The following is a 22,844-nucleotide window of genomic DNA, read 5'->3' as shown; positions in this document are numbered from 1 at the left end:
TCTTATTGTTTCACAGGATCAGTTTTCTACCTTCACCTTTTATAAGAAAAATGGAATTTCTTCAAACATCTTAACATCTTTATTAAGCAAATAACATTATAAATAAAAAAGTGCATAGAAAAATTAAACGGGTTTAGAAATATGTATACAAATATTTACAAACCCAGGGTTTATTTGTACATGGTAACAAAGACGTAAATTTAAAGATAACATATTTTCGCATTTCTATGTCTTTTTACACTTACTTTAAAATAACCCTACTATATATATATATATATATATATTTATATATATATGTGTGTATATATAACATACATTTTTCTTAACAGATTCTGGGAGATGGTCATGATAACTTCAGGTTTTGACTAGTGCTTTCCATCCTTCATTGCAAACACACGCACATACAAAATGACAAACAGACGCACCAGCTCTGCAGGACATTAAAACCAAGCTACTCTTAAATTATCATTCTCTATTTTTGCATCAGTATTCCCAAACATCTGTGTAAACAGCTGAGGTAGAATCCTTGCAAGGAGTTGGGAGTGACTCTGCGCTTGTTGTCAGCTAGGTGATTGACACAAGTTGTTCTGGGCTCCATCCCAGTGATTGGACATGCAAGAAGGAAAGGGGATTAGGATCAAGACAAAACATGGTGGGGGAAAAACGATGATCATGGGCTGGGTGAGGCAAACAGTGCTCACTTTACTCCTGTGGCTGATTCTAAGACCGTCAGTAATCTACCGTAACAAAAGAATAAAAAAAATATTTTTTTTAAAATACCTGCATTAGAACAAGTTCTGTCATAAAGACTTGAATGTATGCCAAAACTACCCCCAAAGAAAATTCAAGTAAATTAGTTTAACAGAGAACATCATTCGTGAACAAATCAAATAGGGGAGATCTCTTAACACACTAAACCACCACCGTTTATACGAAGCACAACCTTTTACCATTAAAAATATAAATCAAAACATGAATAAATATAACTACCAATTTGAACAGTGTGTGAATTAGATTATCCTCATCAATGACGGCACTGAACATCGACTAAGAACAACATTAAACATGATTTTAAGGTGCTGAGTGCATTCTCTCAGCGCCATTTCAGACTGAATGTTTTCTTAAACATCTAGAAAGTCGGTGCAGGTGCTGAATATACACATATACACACACACACACACAGACACACGCACACTCAGTGGCGATGCTTTATACCAGTGCTCTCCCTGATTAAGAGGCAAACTGTAGCAGGTTTCAAAAAGATGGAAGATAATTTGTACGGTTGATGGTTATTTGTGTGCAACTTTAGGGCAGCAACGTCTTATTGCAATAGGTAATGAGCATCTGCCATGAGAGTAATAAAATATATATTTAAAAAACTGATATTCACCACAACTCTTCTATTTTGGCTTGGGTAGTGTTTGCTACATACACTGTACATCAAGAGGAAAAACAATGTCTTAAAGACCAATTCTGTCTTTATAAATATGACACTATGTCACTGACTGAAACCGTTAAGATTGCTATCTATTTTAAAGTCAACACAGGAAGAGTAGGATAGAAATATCACACCAATGATCTTACAGTAAGTGTGAAACATAGCAGACTCTTTCCAATGACGATAATAGTACTGCTGGAGTGCATACATTTGAAATCGTCTCCGCAGGGTGAATAAACAGCTAAACAATTCCTGATTTGCAGGACATTTTTGTCCAACTAAAGACGTTAAAGACCTTTCAAAGCTTAGCACCATGGTTGTTTTGTCATTCCCAGAAAAAGAAAAAAATATTAACAATGTCAGAAGTATTAAATGAAAGATAAAACACACATATAAAGGTTCGGGTGAATGTATGGCTCAAGAACGGACTTCACCACTGCACGGATGGGCCAATAATGTTCCCATCACTGGAGAATGGAGCAATCGTGATTACAAGTGTATTATACACAGAAAAGAATAAAACGTATGAGGAATCTCTCAAAGCCTAGCTATAGGATTTCAGCCGTGATTCAAAACAAATAAGGCTTGACGTGTGTATCAAATAAATTCTGTTGGTGTCGTCCATACTGATCCAGGAAACCCTACGTTTTCAACATCTGGTTTGAAATGTCCTGTTCTCATAAACATCAAAACCACTTATTTACTGTTGTGGTTATTGTGGATGCTGCGTCCGCTGTACATCGAAACTTTCCCAGGAAAAAAAACCAAAAAAATAAAAATAAAAATAAAATAACGTGCCAATATGAACTTTCTGAGGTTCTTCTCTTCTACAATCCATAAAAATGTATACATATCACTTCTGACCAGCCAAATATTCCCAACTGGTCTAATAGTGGCTAATTCCCCTTCTGTTCAGATAGGCCGCTGCTTGCCCAAGACCTTAATTTAAGGCTGACAAGTAAACAGGATCCTCCTATTATCATACGAGGGATGTCTCAGTTAAGGAAACGCCGACATCGCCGGGCCCCACAGTTACAGTTGAGTTTGCTGCTGGCGTCTTCAATGGGGAACTTGTAGTCATATGTGAGCTCCTCCCCCCTGTAGATCTTCCGAAGAGCAAAGATAACGATATGCTTTCGGCCTTCCACGTTGATCACTCGAGAGTAGCAGTTAGGTTCACAGGAGTGGTTGATGAATCTTGCTGCATTGCCATGCATGGTTGCATCCACCACATCAAAGTCATCAATGCGGAACATGTAACAGCCAATACCCTGCCAAGGCAAAAATGAAACCTATTGATACATCCTCCGACCTTTCTCAACTTTAACCCTCAATTATTGTAGAAAACATCTGAATGAAACAGAAACCAGACTAACCTTGCCATCGTAGTATTTCTCCCTTTTGTCAGTGAGCACTGAGCGAATAACGATGCCTGCATATTCAATGACCATCTCCCCTGCTTCGATGTTCCTCTTGCAGAAAAGACCACGGCCGTGGATCGCAGACCTGCAACAGACGCACAAAGGTCCGGTTAGGTCAGACAAGTTAATTTGCTGGCTTGCCAACAGTGATGATGCGTCAACTGTGTCTTGTCGAGGTGCAGACTCAAGCCAATTTCCGGATGCTATTTTCCCATAATTCTTTGCTATTTAAGGTATAGAATGGGATCAAGTACGGTATATTGAAGATTTGAGAAATAAAATGGGGGATAAAAATGAAAAAGGGTTTTAATTATATATATTATCTTCAGTCTATTTATTAAAACAATGGGCTTGCACACCAACAGTACTAAAGTGCATAAGTGAACCATTAAAAGGAGTTTAAGATTTCAAAAAAACAAGTCTTTTGTTTATAACTAAAAACCTGCGAAAAGTTCCTGTCAGCCTCAGCTGTAATTTGTGTTTTGTGGTACTTAGCAAATGTTGGGATGCCAATATGTGTAGTGGAAAGTTTTTATCCGTCATACTGGTGTGATATTTCTTTCATATGTTATCCATTACTGCATATTTTTTATATTCTCATCACTTTATACATATTAACTTTTATACTATACAGCATTTCCTCTGTTTTTTATATTATATGATATGTTACTTAAAGGGATTAATTATAGTATAATAGCTTCCCTGTATCTGTGTCTATGTACCTATGTCTCCCTCATGCACACTCTACATGAGGTAGCTGGCCTGAGGAGGTCCTACATAAAAAAGCTCAAGTTCAGCAGGAAAAACAGTCCCTCCCTTTTATGCTCAGCTTTAAAAACCCTGACGTTTCTTTGTTTGTCAACACACTTTAAGATTGTTTGTCAGTCTGTTAAACTGTCTCCTTCTTTTGCAAAAGAATGAAGAAAATAACTTAAAGAACTCCAGCTTTTCAGACAATCTTATTTTACAGCTCCATCACCGAACAACAAAGAGTTTTTCCACAACACATGCTAATCTGTGATGATAACTTAATCAATTATCTGCTGATACGTAACTTTAGAATTTTGCTCAAAGATCACTATGTGTCTATGTGCGGCCAGACAAAACTGAAAACATGGCTGGAGATTCTCAGTGTTGTTTCAGAGATTTGTTTTAGTATCGTGCTTATTTTAATGACCACATTGATCTACATTGTTTAAACTGTAGCATCCTCCTCCATACATCTGGTCAGCAGCTGTTGTGGATGTCACTATGTCAGCCATGCAATTTCATACCAGTTACTTCAGAAAACCTGAGGCCGCTGTGTGATAACCAGCTAAGCCACACTGTATCCATTATCTTGACAAGTTATAAAGAAATTGAGTCATGCCATCTACACTAGTTAGGTCAGCTGCCCCTCGTTTGGGTCAGGCTATTCACATTGGCCACATCCTGCACAAATATTCTGTAATACATTTGTCTGTTGCAATACATGTTTTCCACTCCATTTCATTCACATCTGGATATTCCCCAAAATGACATGTGACTTAGGAAAAGTGATCCTGCGGCACTTGATAGCCATTCATGAATAGATGGCACTAAAGCTACATTAAACTGTTCAATGGACAGAACTCACTGGTCATTAGTTTGTCACACTTAAAATATCCCACAAGTCATTTTTGTACAAAACCCTAATAATCCCAGATAGGATTTGGGTAGTCTCCAAAAAATCATTGTCCTCATCAGCATAATTTGTTTTATATTTATACTTGGTAAATGGTGACCTTAGACATTGCATGTGCAACTAATGATGACTGGAACTTCTTGTCTGAGTCACTTTTGGACAGTCCTCACAAAGGCATTTACTATGAAAATTATTTGCAATACTGTTTCATTGTTCCCACCCAGAATGTTAAAACCCAACATTGTTGTCCCCAGGTGCTCCTCCAAGACAATAACCCAATCAAAATATGTTTTTAAGTATTGTATAGAATTCAGAATATTTTGCAAATGTAGTACTGTGCTGACCTGTACACGCCAACAGCCTCCTTTGATGTCCTTTCCAGATGTCTAAAGCGCATGGCCATGGGCAACTCCAAACTAGTGGCCCGTCTAAGAGGAAGAGCAGACAATAATTCACCAAAAACATCAGATTATTTTGCCATTCTTTTAAAAAACAAAATGGTCTGAATTATCTAAATATTTAGGAAATACGTGGACCACATTTACCCTTCCATCTAATAGGTTACCATATCTGTTTTAATACCAAATTGCAGAAATAGTTTAACCGAGGAAAACTATACAGCTAAATGAGTGAAGCCTGACCTTGTGGACTTCAAAAGAACCTCATCTTCCTCATCGTCGTAAGGCCCAATGTCAGGAAGCTGTCTATGCTGAGAAGCCAGGAAGTTAAACATGTCAAATGTGGACTTCCTGTTAAGAGAAAAGAGAAAAAGGATTTATAGATAAGTATAGACTGATTCAAAAAGTCAAACACAAAAAGTCAAATACATTAAAGCTATAGTGAGTAATTTCTGACTCCCCCATGAGGTATTCTAAGTAATGACACCAACACTGTGATCACACACCACCCCCACCCCTCCTCCACGCAGTTTCTAGTAGCCAAGAAGGACAGTGACGATGAAAGGCTCTGAGACACCAACCCGACGGCCAGGGTGGGAAAATTTACTTTTTTTACTAGCCACTGTGGCTGGTGGATGCCCAATTTTACCAGCCACTTATATTTTTTAGCAGCCATTGCTTCAGTACATTATTTTGTATTATTAATACATATTTTATTAATATATAATATTGATAAAGTTTGCCTTTATTGCCACATTCTGCTCCTGGGGTCCCATCTTTGCCAGCTGTATGGCAGTGCACTTGATATGAGACTTGAGGCCTTTTATTGCCTCTAATTCAATTTAAGGTTAGTTGTTCCTCTAGCAAACAAATTGAAAAGGAGTAGGTTTGACAGTAAGTACAATGCATGACTGGTTGTCTGTAAGGTAGGCTATAGGGTTGTTCAGATATATCATTGTCCATCGTGATGGTTGACTGGCCTCACAATGGAAAGCCACCATTGCGTTTCTGTTTATTGAATGCGTTCTTCAGTGTAAATATAACCGAGAACTTAGTTTGATCTCAGTAATGATGGTATATTAGGTTATTACTGTCACTCTGTTAAACAATCCACTGTACTGTTGCTACACAAAGCACGGAGCTCTGATTGAGTCTAGACGGCACCGTAGTTAACTGAAAGTAGGTCAAGTTGTAATTTACTTTTAGCACGTAATACTGTCTATTTACAGAGGGCATTTAAATGTCTGATCAACTGCCAATTTAGGGGACATCGCCCAACCCTAGTAGGCTAACCATTCCCTTGTTTTCCCTTCGCCACAATGCGCAACTTGTTCGAAAAGTACCTTTTCTTTTACTTTACATTGCCCTTAACAGTTGCTACTGCTGACTCTGTGGCAGACATCCTGACACTGGGAATATGTATGCCACATTTTTTAAACCGATGTCACGGACTAGCGCTGAAAACCACTCTACTCTTCACTGTGGCTGGTATGCAAGGCAAAGTCACCCGCCACTTTGAAAAAGTACCCGCCATTGGCAGGTGATGGCTGTTTAGTTTCCCACCCTTCCGACGGTCGGCCGAAAAAGGCAGTCTGACTGATCATTTTGCTCCTGTCAGTCCAAAAAGTGCCACGGAACACATCGACGCAAACTTGAGCATACGGTCTGTGTGTGCGTTAGATATAACACATCTCAATAACAGCAGGCGGCACTAATCTGTGTTGTTGCTCAAAAAATGAAAACCGGAAATGACGACCACTTCAAGTGGGTCTGGCTTCTCCTGAATTTCAAAGCCGGCCATAATGGTGGCTCGTTCGGAATACAATCTCATATTTTACAAAAATAGTTCACCAAAACGTGTTTCTGAAAACATTTTAAGCGGGAAATAGGCCATACCGTTTCTAAATCTGTCTGTTTTGTTGATCGACAAAGGTCAGTTTGAAAGATTTTCATCAGATTTTGAGAAGCTCCTGCTCGTCATTTCCGGTAAGTGTTTTAACAGATTCGCTAGTCAAGGGCTAGCAGTCCACCAATCAGATTGACATTGAGTCCGACTGCCCACTGGCCAGTTCAACAAGTCATTGTAGATGGCTCCTCCCACTGACGACAGCACGGAACACACCGAACAGACGACTTCGCCAGACTGTCCGACGGCCGTATTCGGATTAATGTGTCAGTGCCTTAAAAACACAGACTCGTCAGAAGATGTAATCGTCTTAACTCGATCTTCTGCGCGTAAAAGTTGCCAGACTACACCATTTTGTAAACATAGTCATGCTGAGAAATACAGAAAGAGTTTTGTGGAGCTGATATTTTTAATTAGCATTGAATCAACTCATTTGGAAATGGCTTTAATGTAACGTCTATTAATATAAAATAACTGCTTTAAAACGCCACTTTTTTTTTTTTGAAAGAAATCATTTGTAAGGCATCTGTACTTTTTGCACCTACATTTAAAGAAAAGTACTAGATAAAAAATTCAACAATGACAAAAGATCAATAAGCAGAGGTGATCTGTAACTGTAATTGGTATATATACCTAAGGTACAGCTCAGAGCGGGCACAACCACTGGGATTGACAGGGAGGTCATCCTCCTGCGTGAACTGTTTGAAGAAACGGAAGGCATGACGTTGACAGCGGTGGGCTCCTTGAAGTTGCTCCAGCAAGAACACCACTGCATCATGGACGAGACCCAGCATATGAGCACCGGTGATCCTCTGAAACGTCAGAGGTCTCAACCTCGCAATAGCTCGTGCCTCCTGCACCCCGTCTATTACTGCTTTCCAAGCCACTGAAGGGAGAGTTAAAAAGTAGGCGTAACGAAGTGAATACAATGAACATTAATGGATACAGAATTACCAATTCAAGTAACTTGTTTTACTATTTTGAGAACATTTTAGATCATTTAAGGCTTTTGAGGGAAATATTTCTTATGCAATATTAGCCTTACCCTCAACACTGTCTGCCTCTACACTGAAACCATCATCGCTGGTTATTTCAAATCGTAGGTGTGGCTGGTCTCTGTTAGTTGGAAATTCCTCATCCTCGTCAGACGATGGTGGTTCCTCATCTGTGGTAGAAGCAGCGCCTAAAACCAATCACAATTTATACAGTCTTTTACACTATTATGTTGTGGCTACAATTGTTTACAGTTAGTGGCATACTGTATGTGGGAGACATTGTTGAACTATTTTTTTTTCATTCAAATTATTAAATTATGCAGTTAAAACCCAAGAATACCAGAGTATTTCTTCCAGTCAGTTAGGGTGCTGAGTCCCACTGGTTCCCATGCATGTTGTTTGCCTTGTTCACCCCTGGCCATATAATCCCAAGGCTCTGATCTAAGACAAATAAGAGTACAAAAGCTTTAACACAAATGTTTCAACACAAAACAGTAACCAAATGCACTCAATGTAATACATTTTCCTTGGTAATATACTGTTTATAGAACCCCCAATGGGAACACCAATGCTGTATTGGTCTAGTAAATCCAAAAGTATGCCATTCATAAAGAATATTAACTTAAGCCTGAAGTCTAAAAAAAATGGTCAAGGTTGCAAAACATTGGATGTTGGATGATTACTAAGTACTAGTGGATCGGTAAGCTTCACTAGTGCTCTAACAACTCTTACTAGTAGTGTGTATATTAAATTCAGCATTTATTTCAATTTTTGTGTTAGCTTCATTTCAAACAAGCAATTTAGATTAGATCTAATAGTTTAATTGTTTCTTGAACAAAAATGCCAACATATTTGCTGGTTGAAGCTGTTAAATAGATGGGCTGCTTTTATTTTTGTTAATGATGAAAATATTAGTTGCAGCATTCAAGGAAAAATGTAATCTTACCCTGGGCTATCAGCATCGCTTATATGCTCCTCCTTTAATTGGTCCAGGTTTAGTACTTCTTTCACTGTAGGGGTCTTGATGCGGACTCCTGAAGCCCTGCTGGAGATGCTTGGAAAGGTAGGTCTGTGACAACCCTCATCCTCACTGGGGGGCTCTGGTTTTAGGAAATCAACCTTAGACTTCTTTGTGACAATACGGTCTGAAAGTGAAGACACTCTCTTCATGCGGACGTGTGTGCGAGGTCGTGGTGCAGGAACTGGTGTTGTTGGTACTGACGGAGAGTGAGGCAACACTGGAGGCTCTGGTTCAATTAATAGGCCAGGTGGCAAAACTAGTGAGGAAGGGCTTAGTGTTTGAAGCCCACTCCACTTGGGGGTGTAGTTACTCGCCATTGCTTGATTAATAATTGCTTGAGCACTTTCAGCAGGAGTCATGGGAGGATTCTCAGTTGATGGAAAATGCTGCACTGAGGCCTTGGATTTTTTGGATGCACTTGAATCCTTCTTCTTCTTTGTTTTTTTCAACTCTGGAGCGGTTTCATCTTTTTGGGGTTTTGCACTCTTTCTTGGCTTTTTCACATTAACTGAAGCCACTGCACCATTGCTGTTGTGAGTAAGCAGCTGTGTAATTGTGGTTGGATTCTGAACTGTGGGTGTAAGCGACGCAGGAAATGCTGCTGCAACGTTGGCCCCGGGGGGTGGAGCAGTCATGGTACCAGCTGCTGCTAGTGTTGCTGACAGTGCATTGCTTTGTAAAAGGCTGGCAATCTGAGTGACACAGTTGAAGGAGGGGGAGCTGGGAGTGGGCAGCTGGAAAGTATTGCTTTCTGGGTTCTTCACAAAGATCTGCCCGAGGCGGTTCACTAGCAGGACGTGTGGTGTAGGATCCACATTTGGGCCTCCCACCTCCTTCACTGTAAGAATAGCATGTCCAGGTAAAGCTTGGGGAACGACTGGCTGTTGAGGTTCTAAAGCTGGTCTGGGTGTAGAAAAGTTGATGGAGATTGTGTGACCTGATGTAGCTTCCTTCTGCAAAGATGACGAGCTGTAACCATTTAAGATCACAGGGGCTGACGTGGTTTGGAAAGGCATTGGAGCTGTTGAACATTGTGTTGACAGTCCAGAAAGACACGATATTGACGCAGAAGAGGAAACGATGGTGACAGCGGTAGAACCCAATGGCTGCGTTTGTGTGGAGTACATAGGTAGAGAAACAGTTCCACATGTTCCTGCTGGGGGACAAGGGCCTGACGTAGCTGATAGCACTGGTTCGTTTTGAGGCGCAACATTTAGCAGTGTTTGTGCCACATCTCTAACAGGTGTGAGTGTGGTTAGTTTAGTAGACAAAGGCCCCATGGATGGGAAGGTTGTTGACTCTTGTGAGGATGTTACTGGCTGAAGTGTAATACTTGTTAGAGGAGGCTGAGTGAAACCTGGTAAACAGGAATACATCTGCAGAGAGTCTACAAGGCCTTGAGAGGGGTTCTGTACATCTGTAGGCAATACAGGGGAGGGTTCAAGAAGATCCAGCAGGGTGCCCTGACTTGTATCAGCAGAATTTGCTAATGAGGGTCCCACTGTTTTAGCTGTTAAGTTGTTCATCTTCACAGTGGAGTTGCTGGAGTCAGGCTCTGAGTTCAGGGTTTTACAAGCTTCAGAATGTTGTGTCTTGGGCGGTGTGCCTTCTAGCAAAGGAACCTTCTCAGTTAAATGTGGACTAGTGTCACATCTCTTAAGAGCAAGAGGTGTTCCAGAGGAAAATCCTAAACTGGAACCTTGGAATAACTCTTTAGAATAGGAGGTCTCAGGCACCTTTGTGAGTAGGTTAGGCAGAGCATCACAAACTGCAGTAGGAAGCACCGTCTCCTGATTTACTAAAGGAGTGTCAGAGCTTTGCTCTTTGAGTGGAAAGTTTACCAAGGTTTGTGGCGACACAAACCCCATGCTGTTCTCATTTGATTGACTGGAAACATAGGATTTAGGTGGACCATGAGGTGAACTATCTGTAGGTCTTTTGCTGGCAGCAGAGATGGTGACTGATGAAGAATCAGTGTGCTTATCTTTGGATGACGCTTTGGGAAAAAGACTATGAACAGCCTGCGTGCCGTTTGTAGTGTCCGATTCACAGACATTTTTATTATTTTGGATTTTGGCTTGTATATGAGCTTGACTAGAACCCTCAACTTTCTGAGCATCATCATTGGTCGCTAAACTTGCATCACTCTCGGTACCGTCATCTACACCATCCAGCTGAGCCATAGGCCGGGAGGAAGGGGAAGAGGGAGACTTGGAATGATCTTTTGATCCGGGACAGCTGACTATTGTCCTTGAAAAGTCAAAGTAGTGCTCCATATCATCATCAGATGAGGTGTTGCCCAAGTCATCCCTGCCTGAGGCTGCAGACCTTGGCAGGTTGGCAACAAGAGTCTTCCTCTTGTGTACCTCTTGGGCTCTTTCCCAAAATTCCTCCTGATCATCACCTTCCACCACTATTTGTCCCCCACAGTTCATTGCCACGCCTTCATTCAGGAGTGTCTCTTCAATCTCTAGTTCTGTCCTCATCTCTTGGCCCAGACTCATGTTGGGATCCTTGTGGAATACACTGTAGGGAAATTCTTCCTCATCCTTCTGTTGCTCTACACCCCCCTGGGGTGATGTACCATTTGCTGGAGAGACATCTTCAGGTTCTGGTGAAGCTAAGAAGTTGTGAGGCACCTCGACTGAGTCTGACTGGTTCAGATCAAATGACAATCGATTTCTGGGTAGATGTTGTATAGACTGAGAGAAAGAGAGACTTGGAGAGGGAAAGCTTCCTGCACCGTCCTGCCAGGGAGACTGGGGAAAGAAAGATGAGGTACAATGGGTCATTGAATTACCAGGGCATCGGACTGAGGAAGCACTTCTACCTCCGACTGGGCGGGCTGATGCACTTATTAGGTTGTCTGAAGCACCAAGTGGGTACAGTGGGGAATTGGGAAGGGAAGACTTTCCAGCACGGAGGGTGATTGGTCCAGTCAGAGGGCCCAGAGGAGGCGGTGGCATGTGACTGCGTAGGCCTGTTGTCTGTGAGTGTGGGCTCTGGCGACGAACCCTTCGAGTATCCTCCAGATCACTTATGGTTAATATGTGGTGGGGTTTCAACTGGATTACTCCTAAGAGGAAATCAGAATTGAGATTTGTGTGCTTTTGATTGGATCAACATAGTTTTTGTTAGTTAACTTACTACATATATTTTTATGAATTTAATTTAATTATTTTACCTGGGGAAGGCAGAGGTCGAAACATTCCTCCAGCTGGTCTCCTGGGCATCTTTGGCCTTGAACCATGATCTGACCTGGGGGTAGGTCCTAGGATAAAGGTGTCTACCATTGGGGGCTGGCATTCTGCTAAATCAGTCTCTTGGTCTTCAGATTCTAAAGATTCATAAAAATTGTTTATGAAAACATTAGTTCTTATCTAGTTTAGTTCTCTCTATATTAGTATTCTATCAATTCACAGTAAATCACTTTTGAATGTACTGCAGTTTTTCAGTAGTAAAATACGCACCAGGTAGTGGACAGGGGCTGTGAGCAGTGGTGTGATTGTCTCCTTGGTCAGGCATTTCCTCCACAGGCTTCTCAGGGACAACGGGCCGAACCTCCCGCACTGTACATGTGTATTTGCACCGGCGCAATGGATTAACTGTGCTCCAGTACCAACGAGTGCACCTTGGAAAGGAAGAAGAAAGTTTTAAAGTGCCCATATTATGAAAATAAAACACTTTTTCTGGGATTTGAGGTGTTATTTTGCATCTCTGGTGCTTCCACACGCATATAAACTTGGAAAAAAACAGCCATGCTGTTTTGAGTGAGATACGGTTCCTGAACACCCTCTGCTTTCAGTCTCCGGGCAAGCTATGCAAAATCTGCACGGCTTTCTATGTAACTAACCGAGACAATATGGCTAATCATAGCCTGCTAGCGCTAGCATGCCGGGTTGTTCTCATTGGCAAAACACTGCTACAACACACACTAGTTTACCATAATCGACACAAGAACTACTTAACATGTCCGTTCTACAGGTATTCCACAAGAGCGCCGAAGTTTAGAAAAAGTCTTCCAGCTAATCCTGCCTTGTACTGACCAAAGTTGGAGAATGAGTTATTTAGCTGATGTGATCTTACCTAGCTACTGTGCATGTACGGCTCCCAACAAAGATAGTATAGAAGTGAGATGTCTCACTCTGTAGCTAAACAGAGACCTAAACACACAGGGTGAAAACGGTGTCTGCAGCAATGTGCATTACAAGAGAAATGTGGTGTTTTTTGAAAATAAAACCATGTAAACCTATTCTGGTACAACCTCAAAATACAATTTTGAACCTAAAAAAAAGGACCATAATATGAGCGCTTTAAAAAGGGCTTTTTATGCCATGTTCCACATGATTTATTTATGTAATCAAGTTAAAAAGATAAAATGCAACTTACTGAAAACCCACAGGAAACAGTTTTCCTTTAATAGCTGAAAGTTCCGTCAGGACACCCAGTTGGTCTATCTGTAGGGAACCTGTGTAGTGACAATTTAGATACCAATTAGTAAAACATAAGATCATTATCAGTAAATGCCAAGGAGAGAACAGGAAACCAGCTAAAAGATAGGTGCTTACCAATCATCAGGTTGATTGATTCTGGTTCAAGTCCAGTCAAGAACTTTCTGCGTAGGCTGATCCCCTCAAAATCCACATACACCCTGCGGTTTACTTCAAATTCTTGACCACTTATCATCTGTAAAACAAATGTGTTAGTGATAGTGCAACCTAGAATCAAATTCAAAACCTTTAAACTGATACAATCAGAGGCTGTTGGGAGAATTAAAAGATCTAACATTTACCCTGCCACTGATGAGATGTCGGTGTTTGAAGCAATAGACCTTCTTATCCTCCTGGAACACACAGTGACGGGACCGGGCACACATGAAGTGATAGTTGCTTTGACATGATGTCAGACAGCAGCCCACTGTGGCACCAGTCTGGTTGCAGCGTTCACATCGCTAGGGTTGGGATTGACATAATAAAAAGAAGACCAATCAATAATAATACATACTGTATTTGTTTACGATTAGAAACTGCTATTAGATCTTATTAATCGTCAAATATCAGCATTTATATACAAGTTTACAAGCAAGCAAATTCAGATTCCAAGTCATGTTGTATAGTAATATACATTATTAAGTTAACAGTTAAATTAAATTATGAGGTAGACTAACAACCAACCATCAAGCGGCCCCTTGTGACAGCACTGTGTACGTGTAGTAACGAGCCATTATCCTCTTGAAACACCTCAGCTGACCATAAACAGCAGTTGACATGTGCCCACTCATTCTGGCCCAAGTACAGCAACCGGCCTGCTTCCTATGGAACAACCGCCACGAAACAATTGTTAAACCCCTCGAGTAACCAATCAGCTGCAAGTACATTATTTACAAGTAGTTTACTCTCCAATTTGGTTTAACAAATTTACTCTGAACCAAATAATACTTACATTAGGTTTGAGGTCACCATATTTTTGGCACAGAGAGCACTGTCTCTCGTCATCCTTAGACCATCCAGTGTCTAAATCAGCTTTTGAAAGACGGCCTCTTTTCCCTACATACATGTACAAAAGTTAAGACTTAAAGGGCCAAACACTGCAAAAGATTTAAAAACATAAATATGAGTAGCCTATTCAAACTTCATCTCTCTTGAATTGACAGCATTACCTTTGAATTTGAGCCTGACAGTCCTGCTAGTTTTGAAGTGGTTGCGACTTGTTGGCTCCCCAGACAACGGAGACAATGACTCTTCTTCCTTTACATCTAAGCTTTGTCCATTGTCCTCCGGCAGGAGCCCCGGTGGAGCCCTGGACGCAAGGTCTGCCCTCTCCTGCCACCGGGCGTAAACATGCTCCGTTGTAGGAGGATGAACAGCATGAGACAGCATCCCCCTATTAAAGAAATAATTTGACAGTTCAAAAGCTAATACATATTTTTTAACATGCCATAAAAAAACAAAGCAGTGTTTGTACCTTTCATATATGTATCCAAGTACATAAAACTCAAAATCATGATAAAGGCCTATCTATCAAATACTTTTGAAACATCTTTTTTTTTCTTCAAAAAAATGTATGCACTTAATCATTATTATACAAACCAGTAAATGGAAACCATTACTCACATGGGCAAGTCTTTGGTACAAGAGTTCCACACCTTTGGGTCTTGGCTGTTGAACCAATTAAATACTTCCTCAAGGAGCTAAAGATAGAAATCATATCAGTTAATTGTAAATGCTTACTTGCATTTCTACAGCTATAACATAGCTTCACTTTGTAGTATCTTACATTCTAAACTAAGGCTGGACAATTAATCGAAAATGTGTAGACAAAAGATTGAAGCGGCTATCGACGTAGCAAAAAGATAGCTTAAAATGCAACTTGCTGGTTATAAGTGAAGAATAATAAGTTAATTAGCAGTTAAGAAATAAATTGTATAGCCTATTTACATTTTTATCATGCAAAAGACTTTTTTTTAATTTTATACAAAATATTAAAAAAAAACGCAGTGTTAGTCGTCAAAAAATGTAATTATTGTTCATTTAGAGGTAAAATCTGCAATTAATCGTGATTTGGATTTTAGGTCATATCGTACAGCCCTACTATAATTGTAAAATAACTAATTGTTTACAGACAATTCTACTTTTTTGCCATACAGCACCTTTAAATAGTAAGAGCGTGCCAGGGCAGTAGGTCTCTGCTCCTCTGGAAGATCCTCTTCTTGCTCAAGCCTCTTTCGCACAACCTGAACCACGTCTTCATGGAACATTTTCTATTTAAAAACAAAAACATTTTTAGTGTCCATTATGTTGCATAACTTACTTTCCCATGCCACCATAAAAGCATGATACCTTGCAGAACACCACCAAGATGGAGAAAGACTATTAGAGTCAAGTCACCACCTATAATACCGTTAAAGGAGGGGCTGGCACTAGGCCTGCACGATTAATTGTCATAAAATTGCAATCTCGATTCACCCTGTTCACAACTTAAATTTTTAAATGACTTTGATTCTCATTTAATTTTACAAGCCGACTGCATCACAAATGATATTTCTTTCTTCAGTGCGTTTTAAACGAGGGTATAGTGGACAAGATGGCGCCAGTGTTTATGGCCTGTCGTCTGTCACTGCCTGTGCTATGTGTGTTTGTGCTGTTTGTTTCGCTCTTTGCTCTGGTTGTCGCCTCTCTACTGGTGTATGATTGCCCAATGCTGGATCTTCAATATGTTGCCAAAGAAGTAATAAAATTGGATGGTCGTGAAACTTTGCCCCCATTCCTGGCGTGGGTCCTGGCTTACCTTTGCCGCACCCTGTCCCCACCTTCTCGGCGTAAGCACCACCGCTGCCGGGGAAAACACAGCGGCCGGCTGGTGAGGTTGAAACCCCATCTCGCGCACTGTTCTATGCATTTTGGACTGAGATTAGAGCCGTTCCTGGCCTCGTTGTTCCTTAAACCTCACTGGACCCAGTCGGCGCCTGGCTGGTACCTGTTGTCGGCCCGGAAGAGGTGTTCCAACCCCGCGGCCCCTGTTCTCCTCGTCCCCGCTGGCGCGGGGTGAATCATCGCAACTTGCGGCCTCTGGGTCCGTTTCCCTGGACAGCTAACGACGCGGTCACGCTGGTTCCTGCCAGGATTGGCCTAGTAAATGCTAGATCACTAGTGAACAAGACTTTTGTCTTAAAAGGACTTCTTCACATCCCGAGGATTGGATTTTCTCAGTGTGACTGAGACATGACTGAGTGTTGATGAGTCCAGCGCTTTCACTGAACTTTTACCTAATGATTGCTTCTACTTTAACTCCCTGCGGACGTTGGGCCGAGGAGGAGGAATAGCAACTGTATATAAGAGTCATTATAAATGTAAGCAGCTATTGCTATCATCCTCTTTGACCAGCTTTGAACTGAGCTTATTTGAGCTTGGTCACTCACACACAGTGTTGTGGTCTATTGGCCTCCCAAGTACAATAATGACTTTTCTGATTTCCTGGTTGGAATCATGCCTAAATATGACCGTGTTCTTATTGTTGGGGATTTTAATGTTCAGGTGTGTTGTCCAAATAACCCAATGGCAAAGGGTTTTTTAAACCTCATTGATTCTTTTTATCTTGAGCAATCTATGTCTGGACCCACACAACATGGACACACACTTGATCTTGTTTTATCATATGGTGTGCCTGTTTTTAATCTAGAGATATGTGACGCAGTGTTTTCTGACCATATGCCTGTATTATTTGAGGCTGCTCTTGCCTATAATGCAGTTAAACCTTGCACTGCTACCCAGCAGTGTCGCATTATTAACCCTTCCACTGCTGTTCAGTTCTCGGCTGCTTTCAGTCAGAATTCCATCATTCCTGAGTCTGTGTGCAATACAGAAGAGCTTAACTCATGGTTTCACTCCACCTGCCAAACAGTTTTAGAAACTGTGGCTCCATTAAAATCCAGGTAGCCTAAAACTAAATCTGAGCCCTGACTGAACGACATAACTCATGTTGTCAGACGTAAGTGCCGTAGAGCTGAGCGCAAGTGGAAGGAGGACAAACTAAAGGTGTCTTTTCAAATGTTGAGGGACTGCTGGCGATCACAGTTTCATTATCAGGAAACTGTGAAAGATGCTAAAAGAAAACATTTCTCATATATTGTCCTGTCAAACTGACACAAATCTTGTGTTTTGTTTAACACTACTGACTCACTTCCAAATATTCCGCAGATTGCCCGTATGGAGGCGTCCACTGCTATGTGTGAAAACTTCCTTTGCTTCTTTATTGAAAAGGTCACTTTAATTAAGGGTCAAATCTCACCTTCAGCATATGACCCTCAATCTCTGTCCCCTGCTCTGCTGTTTTTGACAAGTTTCAGCCTTTGACTCTTTCCTTTTTACAAGACATTATTGGTCATTTGAAGGTCAGGTTCTTCAAATGATGCGGTCCCTCCTTGACTATTTAAGGAGGTTTTCCCACTATAGGACCACCTGCTATTGCAGTCAATAATAGCAGTCTGTCCTCACGTGTGGTCTCTAAACATTTTAAACATGCAGTAGTACAACCCCTAATTAAAAAAAACTGCTCTAGATCCTGCAGTCTTGAAAATTTCAGGCCTATTGCCAAATGACCTTTCTTTTAAAAAATCCTGGAGAAGATTGTGCACAGTTGGCCTTTATGGAAGAATATAACATTCTAGAGGTTTTCCAATCCGGTTTTAAAATGTTGCACAGCACAGAATCAGCTGTTTTAAGAGTTTTTAATGATATATTTTTAGCTACTGATTCTGGTGGTCTGTTTTATCCTTGTGCTTTTGGATTTAACGGCTGCATTTGACACAATGGACCATGAAATATTGATCACGTTGTTTGAAGCAGTTGGTGGGCATCATGAGCATAATACTGGAGTGGTTCAAATCTTGACTGACCAAAGTTTATGTGTTAGCCTTGGTGACTGTATATCCTCCACTGCTCCTCTCTCGTGTGGGGTCCCACAGGGCTCAGTTCTTGGCCCTCTCCTTTTCTCTTTCTATTTGCTCCCACTTGGTTCAATACTTAGGAAGCATGGTATTTAATTTCACTGTTACGCCGATGACAGATTTATGTGCCTCTTAAAAAGAAAGATGCATCATCCGTCAGATTGCTACTTATGTGTCTCGACGACATAAAGGCCTGGATGGCTCTGAATTTTTCAAAATTTTAATGATGAAAAGATGGACTTGATGGTTTCTCTCTGGTTTTCCCTCTGGGGGTCTCAGTGTGATCTGCCTCTGCACATTAAACAGGCCTCTTCTTTGTCGGTTTTTAAATCACGTCTTAAAACCCACCTCTTCTCTGGGGCCTTTGACACCTAGTAAGATGTCGACTTAATTTACTGCATTTGATTATTTAGTTTAATTGTTTTTATTGTGCAGTATTATTTTTAATTGTATTATAATGTTATGTTTCTTTTTGTATTTTTCTGTACAGCACTTTGTATGTTTTAAAGTGCTTAACAAATAAAGTTGGATTGGATTGGAAACTGTACAAAATACGTTTCAAAGCTCTCCCAAGCGCTGCAATGCTCTCCCTTCTCTTCATTGAAGCCTCTATGTTTACAGGCTTTTGGTGATGCGCAATGTGCTAAAGATGCCCCAAAAAAAATGTTTGGTACTGCCAATTTGTTTTGTCATGATTCATGCAATTTATGCATTACACTTTGTGAGAAAAAAATTGTGTCAGAGAATCATGATATAAATTCTAAGCTAATTGCCTGCACAAGCTAATTGTGGCCTAGCTGGCACCTATTCCAAGACTCCCCTTTTGAAAATAAATAAGTGGCTTTAAAGCTACAAGTTGTTTAACTTTGGTCATCAGGGACATCATATGATTTCCCTAGTTTTACTGCGTGGTTAGAGTTCGCGCATATCAGAACGTCTTATTAGGTGCATAGGATGAAAAACTACTGACTGTAAAAAGGGTATTTGCTGAAATACTTAAGTGTTCAGACACTGAATAAGATGTTTACTCACCAACGTAGTATAAAGGCCTTTGTCAAATTTCTTGCCTACAGCTCGGAGGTCACAGGCCGGTTGTCCTTCTATTCCAATGTCAGGGTCAACCAACTTTTCACACTGCAGCAAAAACCAAAGCATATTTGACACACTGCATTTCACAAGTTTCAGTGCATCATGTAAAAGATGCATAATTTCCAGGAAACTGAAACGAGCAGTCCAAAATAAACACATGATTGTTTGTTATTTTCCATGTGGCTTTTGATTCATAAGAAAAAAAGCGGAGTCTTCTACCTGTGAGCAAGTAACAAGGTGCTGGGTAAGGGTGGAAGAGAGCAAGCAAGCCAGCACCTTTTCCACCCCAGCCCTGAGCTCAATGTACAGCAGCTCCCTCCAGGCACTGGGCTGGGTCACACTGCATGGCCGACATGAATATACGACACTCTCTGGCAAGCTGGACAGGATCTCATACAGCTCATCTGAAATTATTTTTTAAGAATTTCGCAGTGATGTTTAATGAAATGCATTTCTAACCAAAACATTTTCACATGCCAAGGGCATGTAAAGCATGGCTTATGCTTATGGGTAATAAAAGGTATTCACATCCTCTTTTTGAGCTTTTTTCTTCCGGTCACTACATTATTTGTTATTCTGATGCCCTTTGTTGTTTTTTAAGTTTTAGAAATAAACCTCAAAACAAAAATGTTAAATCCTTAAGTTTGACATGTCTTCACTTCACTTAGTCAGTCACCTGTTAGATCCTCACACTTGGCATGTACCCAGTGGTTACAGGTGCCACACTGCATCATCTGACTGTCGTAGTCATTGTCCTCATAGCACTTGAAGCAGATTGGACAGTAGTTACCTATGAGAGAAAGAGGCATTCAGAAAAGATTAGTCTCAACAAAGAACAGTAATGTTGGTAGATGACAAAGGAGTGACAGATCATTCATCAATTCCCCCTCACCCAGGTCATAGAGTTTCGAACAGTCTGGACAGAGTCCTTTGTCATGGTTCCAGTCAGTGTCCCAACTCTTGCCTGGTGTGACGCCACAACTTTTACATCTGATGCATGTCATACAAACCTGCACAGAAACCAGCATGTAAAACCAATCAATAAATTACAACCTTAGCATCCTTAAAGATACATGATTTTGTTTACTAAAAAACATGAAACCTACCCAAGCTTTCCTCTTCTTGTTTTGCTTTGGATAGTTGGGACCCAGACAGGAAGTATGATAACAGTTCTGACATCGTTCACACTCCAACAACGGCTGAGGGAGACAGGAAAAATGTAATGCTTACTAACAGAACTACAATACTGAGTAGCGAAATATGTAAAATATAACAAAACAAGTCAAAATAGCAGGCCGAACCTTTGAGTGCTTAGTTTTTCTGCCGCACACATGGCAAAACTTGCAGCGACGACAGCACCAGTTTTCCTTGTTCTCTTCAGAGGGGCGTTCCTCTGGTTGAAGGCAAAACTGGTGGTAGGGCTCACAGCATACTTGGCAATACAGCATCTGCAAAAAGAAATTCACAAAAAAGAAATCTGAATTTTAAAATGTCCCTCAAATTATACAGGATTGATAGGAGATTCATGTTTTTTCATCTTCATTATTTGATGTCATGTTTTAATTTAACAACTGTAAGAACCTTGTCAGTCACACTCAGCACAATTTCAAGAAGGGCAAAGAAACAGATCAACCATTTCTATTAAAATAGAGCAAAAAAGTAGTTACCTCGTGTTGTCCTTTACTGGCACAAAGGAAGCAGACATAGGGTGGCATGAGGGATGCAGAGGTCAATATACTTAACCCACCCATATTCCAGACGTTTTCCAAAGCACAGTCCTCCTGAAAATAAAGACATTGTGTACACAACATTATTAACAGCTGAGAAATGTCTGCCCACAGTAGTAGTAGCATTATACTTTCTCCTGACCAATATACACTATATTGTTGTTTCAGAGGGGTGACTATGTGAGTTGGTTTACATTTTAGGTTCTGAAGGACACTGTATGGTCAATTGTATGTTGTTATACATTATTTATGTTTAAATGTGCCACCAAAGACATCAGTAGAAACACATAATTAACAAATAAACACTGACCTCTAGTGGCCTTCAGTAATAATGTTATTGGAACTAATGAATTACAATGGCTTTACCACATGTATGACTTTGTGTTAAAAACGATGAATACACTTTCTTTGGAATGAATGTTTGAAGACAAAAAATGTATGTAAAAGTAATCATACATCACATAGCTGTAGCAACCAGAAATCCTGTGGTTGTAATCACTGAACATCATCATTTAAAAGGAGCAGTGTGGAGGATCAAGTGGCATCTAGCGGTGAGGTTGCAGATTGCAACCAACTGAATACCCCTTACTTTACCCCGCCCATCCCAAGCATGTAGTAAAACTAGTGCTGAGCAGTGCATTGGTTTATAGCATATACTGGTATTAATTTCCCGTATGATATGAATTTTTCATATACCGTAATAACGATGCATTGCCGCAGAGGGAGCTATGGCTGAAATAATCTGTGAGTGAATTGAAAACGGGAGCCCAATCAGTCATGGTAGTAACTTTATAATACAACAATTAATAATCCACAACTAACTCTCTTTAACAGGATAAAACACCAGAGCACACAACAATTTGTGACATAAAACAATTTCTCACACTAAGAATTTTACATTTACACCGCTGGACAGCATGTTGGTTAACATTATAGCTGTTAGCTAACCAGGTAGCATATGCTGGGAAAGGCTCCGGTCACTACTGTACACAAGTTTAGAGGATGAAGAAAATCTGGAGATACACCAGAACAACGTATGTTCAGAAGAGGAACCGCCTGTTGTTCCGAAGTTTCTTGTTTCTAAAAAATTCAGACATAATTAAGCCACTGTTGTTGCCCGTCACGCTAACATTACTTGGATGCGCTAATGTTACTCGGCCGTGCTTACGTTAAAGACCTCTCACTTCAAGCATGCAGTGGAGCAACATTATGAACGCAATAACAATCCACCTACGGTCTCGCTACAGACTGTTGAAGGTTCAGAACAATGATTACACTAACACACTGGATTTTAATTTCGCTGACATTACATCACACGTTATTTAACTGACGCTCTTTATCCAAAGCAAGTTACTATTGCTATGTATGTCAGAGGTTGCACGCCTTTGGAAGAAATGTCTTGCTCATGTACACATTGGTTGATGTATCTCAGTGGGATTTGAACCCAGGTCTCCCACACCAAAGACATGTCACATATCCACTGCGCCACCACCAAGATGTCTTGCCTTGCTGAAATACGTCCGCCAATCTATTAACATTATTCAAACACCAAAGGAGGCTGACAGCGGAGCTACGTTCAGCCGCCCACTTTTCTACAACCTAAATTACCTGTTGCCAAGGTAGTGTTTATATAACCATCTTACAACTATTTTGTTTTGAAAGGGAAACAATGTTAACGTATCGTTCTAAGCTAAAGAAAAACACAACAACTTGGTTTCAGGTGATACACTAATGAAAACAT

The 22,844-nt window shown here is 40.6% G+C and overlaps 2 protein-coding genes across 4 annotated transcripts in view; one reads left to right on the top strand and one right to left on the bottom strand.

Annotated features, from left to right (window-relative positions):
- Window positions 1-1,773: 1,773 nt before the first annotated feature.
- The window catches only part of kmt2bb (lysine (K)-specific methyltransferase 2Bb), a 31,576-nt gene continuing 10,505 nt past the window's right edge, over window positions 1,774-22,844 (bottom strand). Inside the window, exons 12-36 of one of the 2 annotated variants that reach the window (XM_032518249.1) lie at window positions 21,044-21,157; window positions 20,678-20,824; window positions 20,483-20,575; window positions 20,269-20,386; window positions 20,053-20,166; window positions 19,596-19,780; window positions 19,320-19,421; window positions 15,492-15,602; window positions 14,956-15,032; window positions 14,502-14,725; window positions 14,285-14,388; window positions 14,017-14,154; window positions 13,635-13,793; window positions 13,411-13,528; window positions 13,232-13,310; window positions 12,313-12,473; window positions 12,027-12,179; window positions 8,768-11,918; window positions 8,162-8,262; window positions 7,872-8,009; window positions 7,460-7,712; window positions 5,164-5,271; window positions 4,867-4,950; window positions 2,815-2,944; window positions 1,774-2,709 (exon numbers count right to left, since the gene is read on the bottom strand). In XM_032518249.1, the coding sequence (XP_032374140.1) occupies window positions 2,434-2,709; window positions 2,815-2,944; window positions 4,867-4,950; window positions 5,164-5,271; window positions 7,460-7,712; window positions 7,872-8,009; window positions 8,162-8,262; window positions 8,768-11,918; window positions 12,027-12,179; window positions 12,313-12,473; window positions 13,232-13,310; window positions 13,411-13,528; window positions 13,635-13,793; window positions 14,017-14,154; window positions 14,285-14,388; window positions 14,502-14,725; window positions 14,956-15,032; window positions 15,492-15,602; window positions 19,320-19,421; window positions 19,596-19,780; window positions 20,053-20,166; window positions 20,269-20,386; window positions 20,483-20,575; window positions 20,678-20,824; window positions 21,044-21,157 (6,438 nt within the window). In that variant the 3' untranslated portion in view covers window positions 1,774-2,433. The remainder of the gene's footprint in view (window positions 2,710-2,814; window positions 2,945-4,866; window positions 4,951-5,163; window positions 5,272-7,459; window positions 7,713-7,871; window positions 8,010-8,161; window positions 8,263-8,767; window positions 11,919-12,026; window positions 12,180-12,312; window positions 12,474-13,231; window positions 13,311-13,410; window positions 13,529-13,634; window positions 13,794-14,016; window positions 14,155-14,284; window positions 14,389-14,501; window positions 14,726-14,955; window positions 15,033-15,491; window positions 15,603-19,319; window positions 19,422-19,595; window positions 19,781-20,052; window positions 20,167-20,268; window positions 20,387-20,482; window positions 20,576-20,677; window positions 20,825-21,043; window positions 21,158-22,844) is intronic. The other variant, XM_032518250.1, reaches the window with a different exon arrangement.
- psenen (presenilin enhancer, gamma-secretase subunit) overlaps window positions 22,043-22,844 on the top strand; it is a 15,746-nt gene continuing 14,944 nt past the window's right edge. For both annotated transcript variants that reach the window (XM_032518401.1, XM_032518399.1), the window contains exon 1: window positions 22,043-22,054. The gene's annotated coding sequence lies outside the window, so the exon portion shown is untranslated. The remainder of the gene's footprint in view (window positions 22,055-22,844) is intronic.

Source organism: Etheostoma spectabile, chromosome 6 (assembly GCF_008692095.1).
Source record: "Etheostoma spectabile isolate EspeVRDwgs_2016 chromosome 6, UIUC_Espe_1.0, whole genome shotgun sequence".
In the NCBI taxonomy this organism is placed as follows: domain Eukaryota; kingdom Metazoa; phylum Chordata; class Actinopteri; order Perciformes; family Percidae; genus Etheostoma; species Etheostoma spectabile.
The sequence above is the reverse complement of the archived record's forward strand: the minus strand, read 5'-3'. Positions and strand labels throughout refer to the sequence as shown.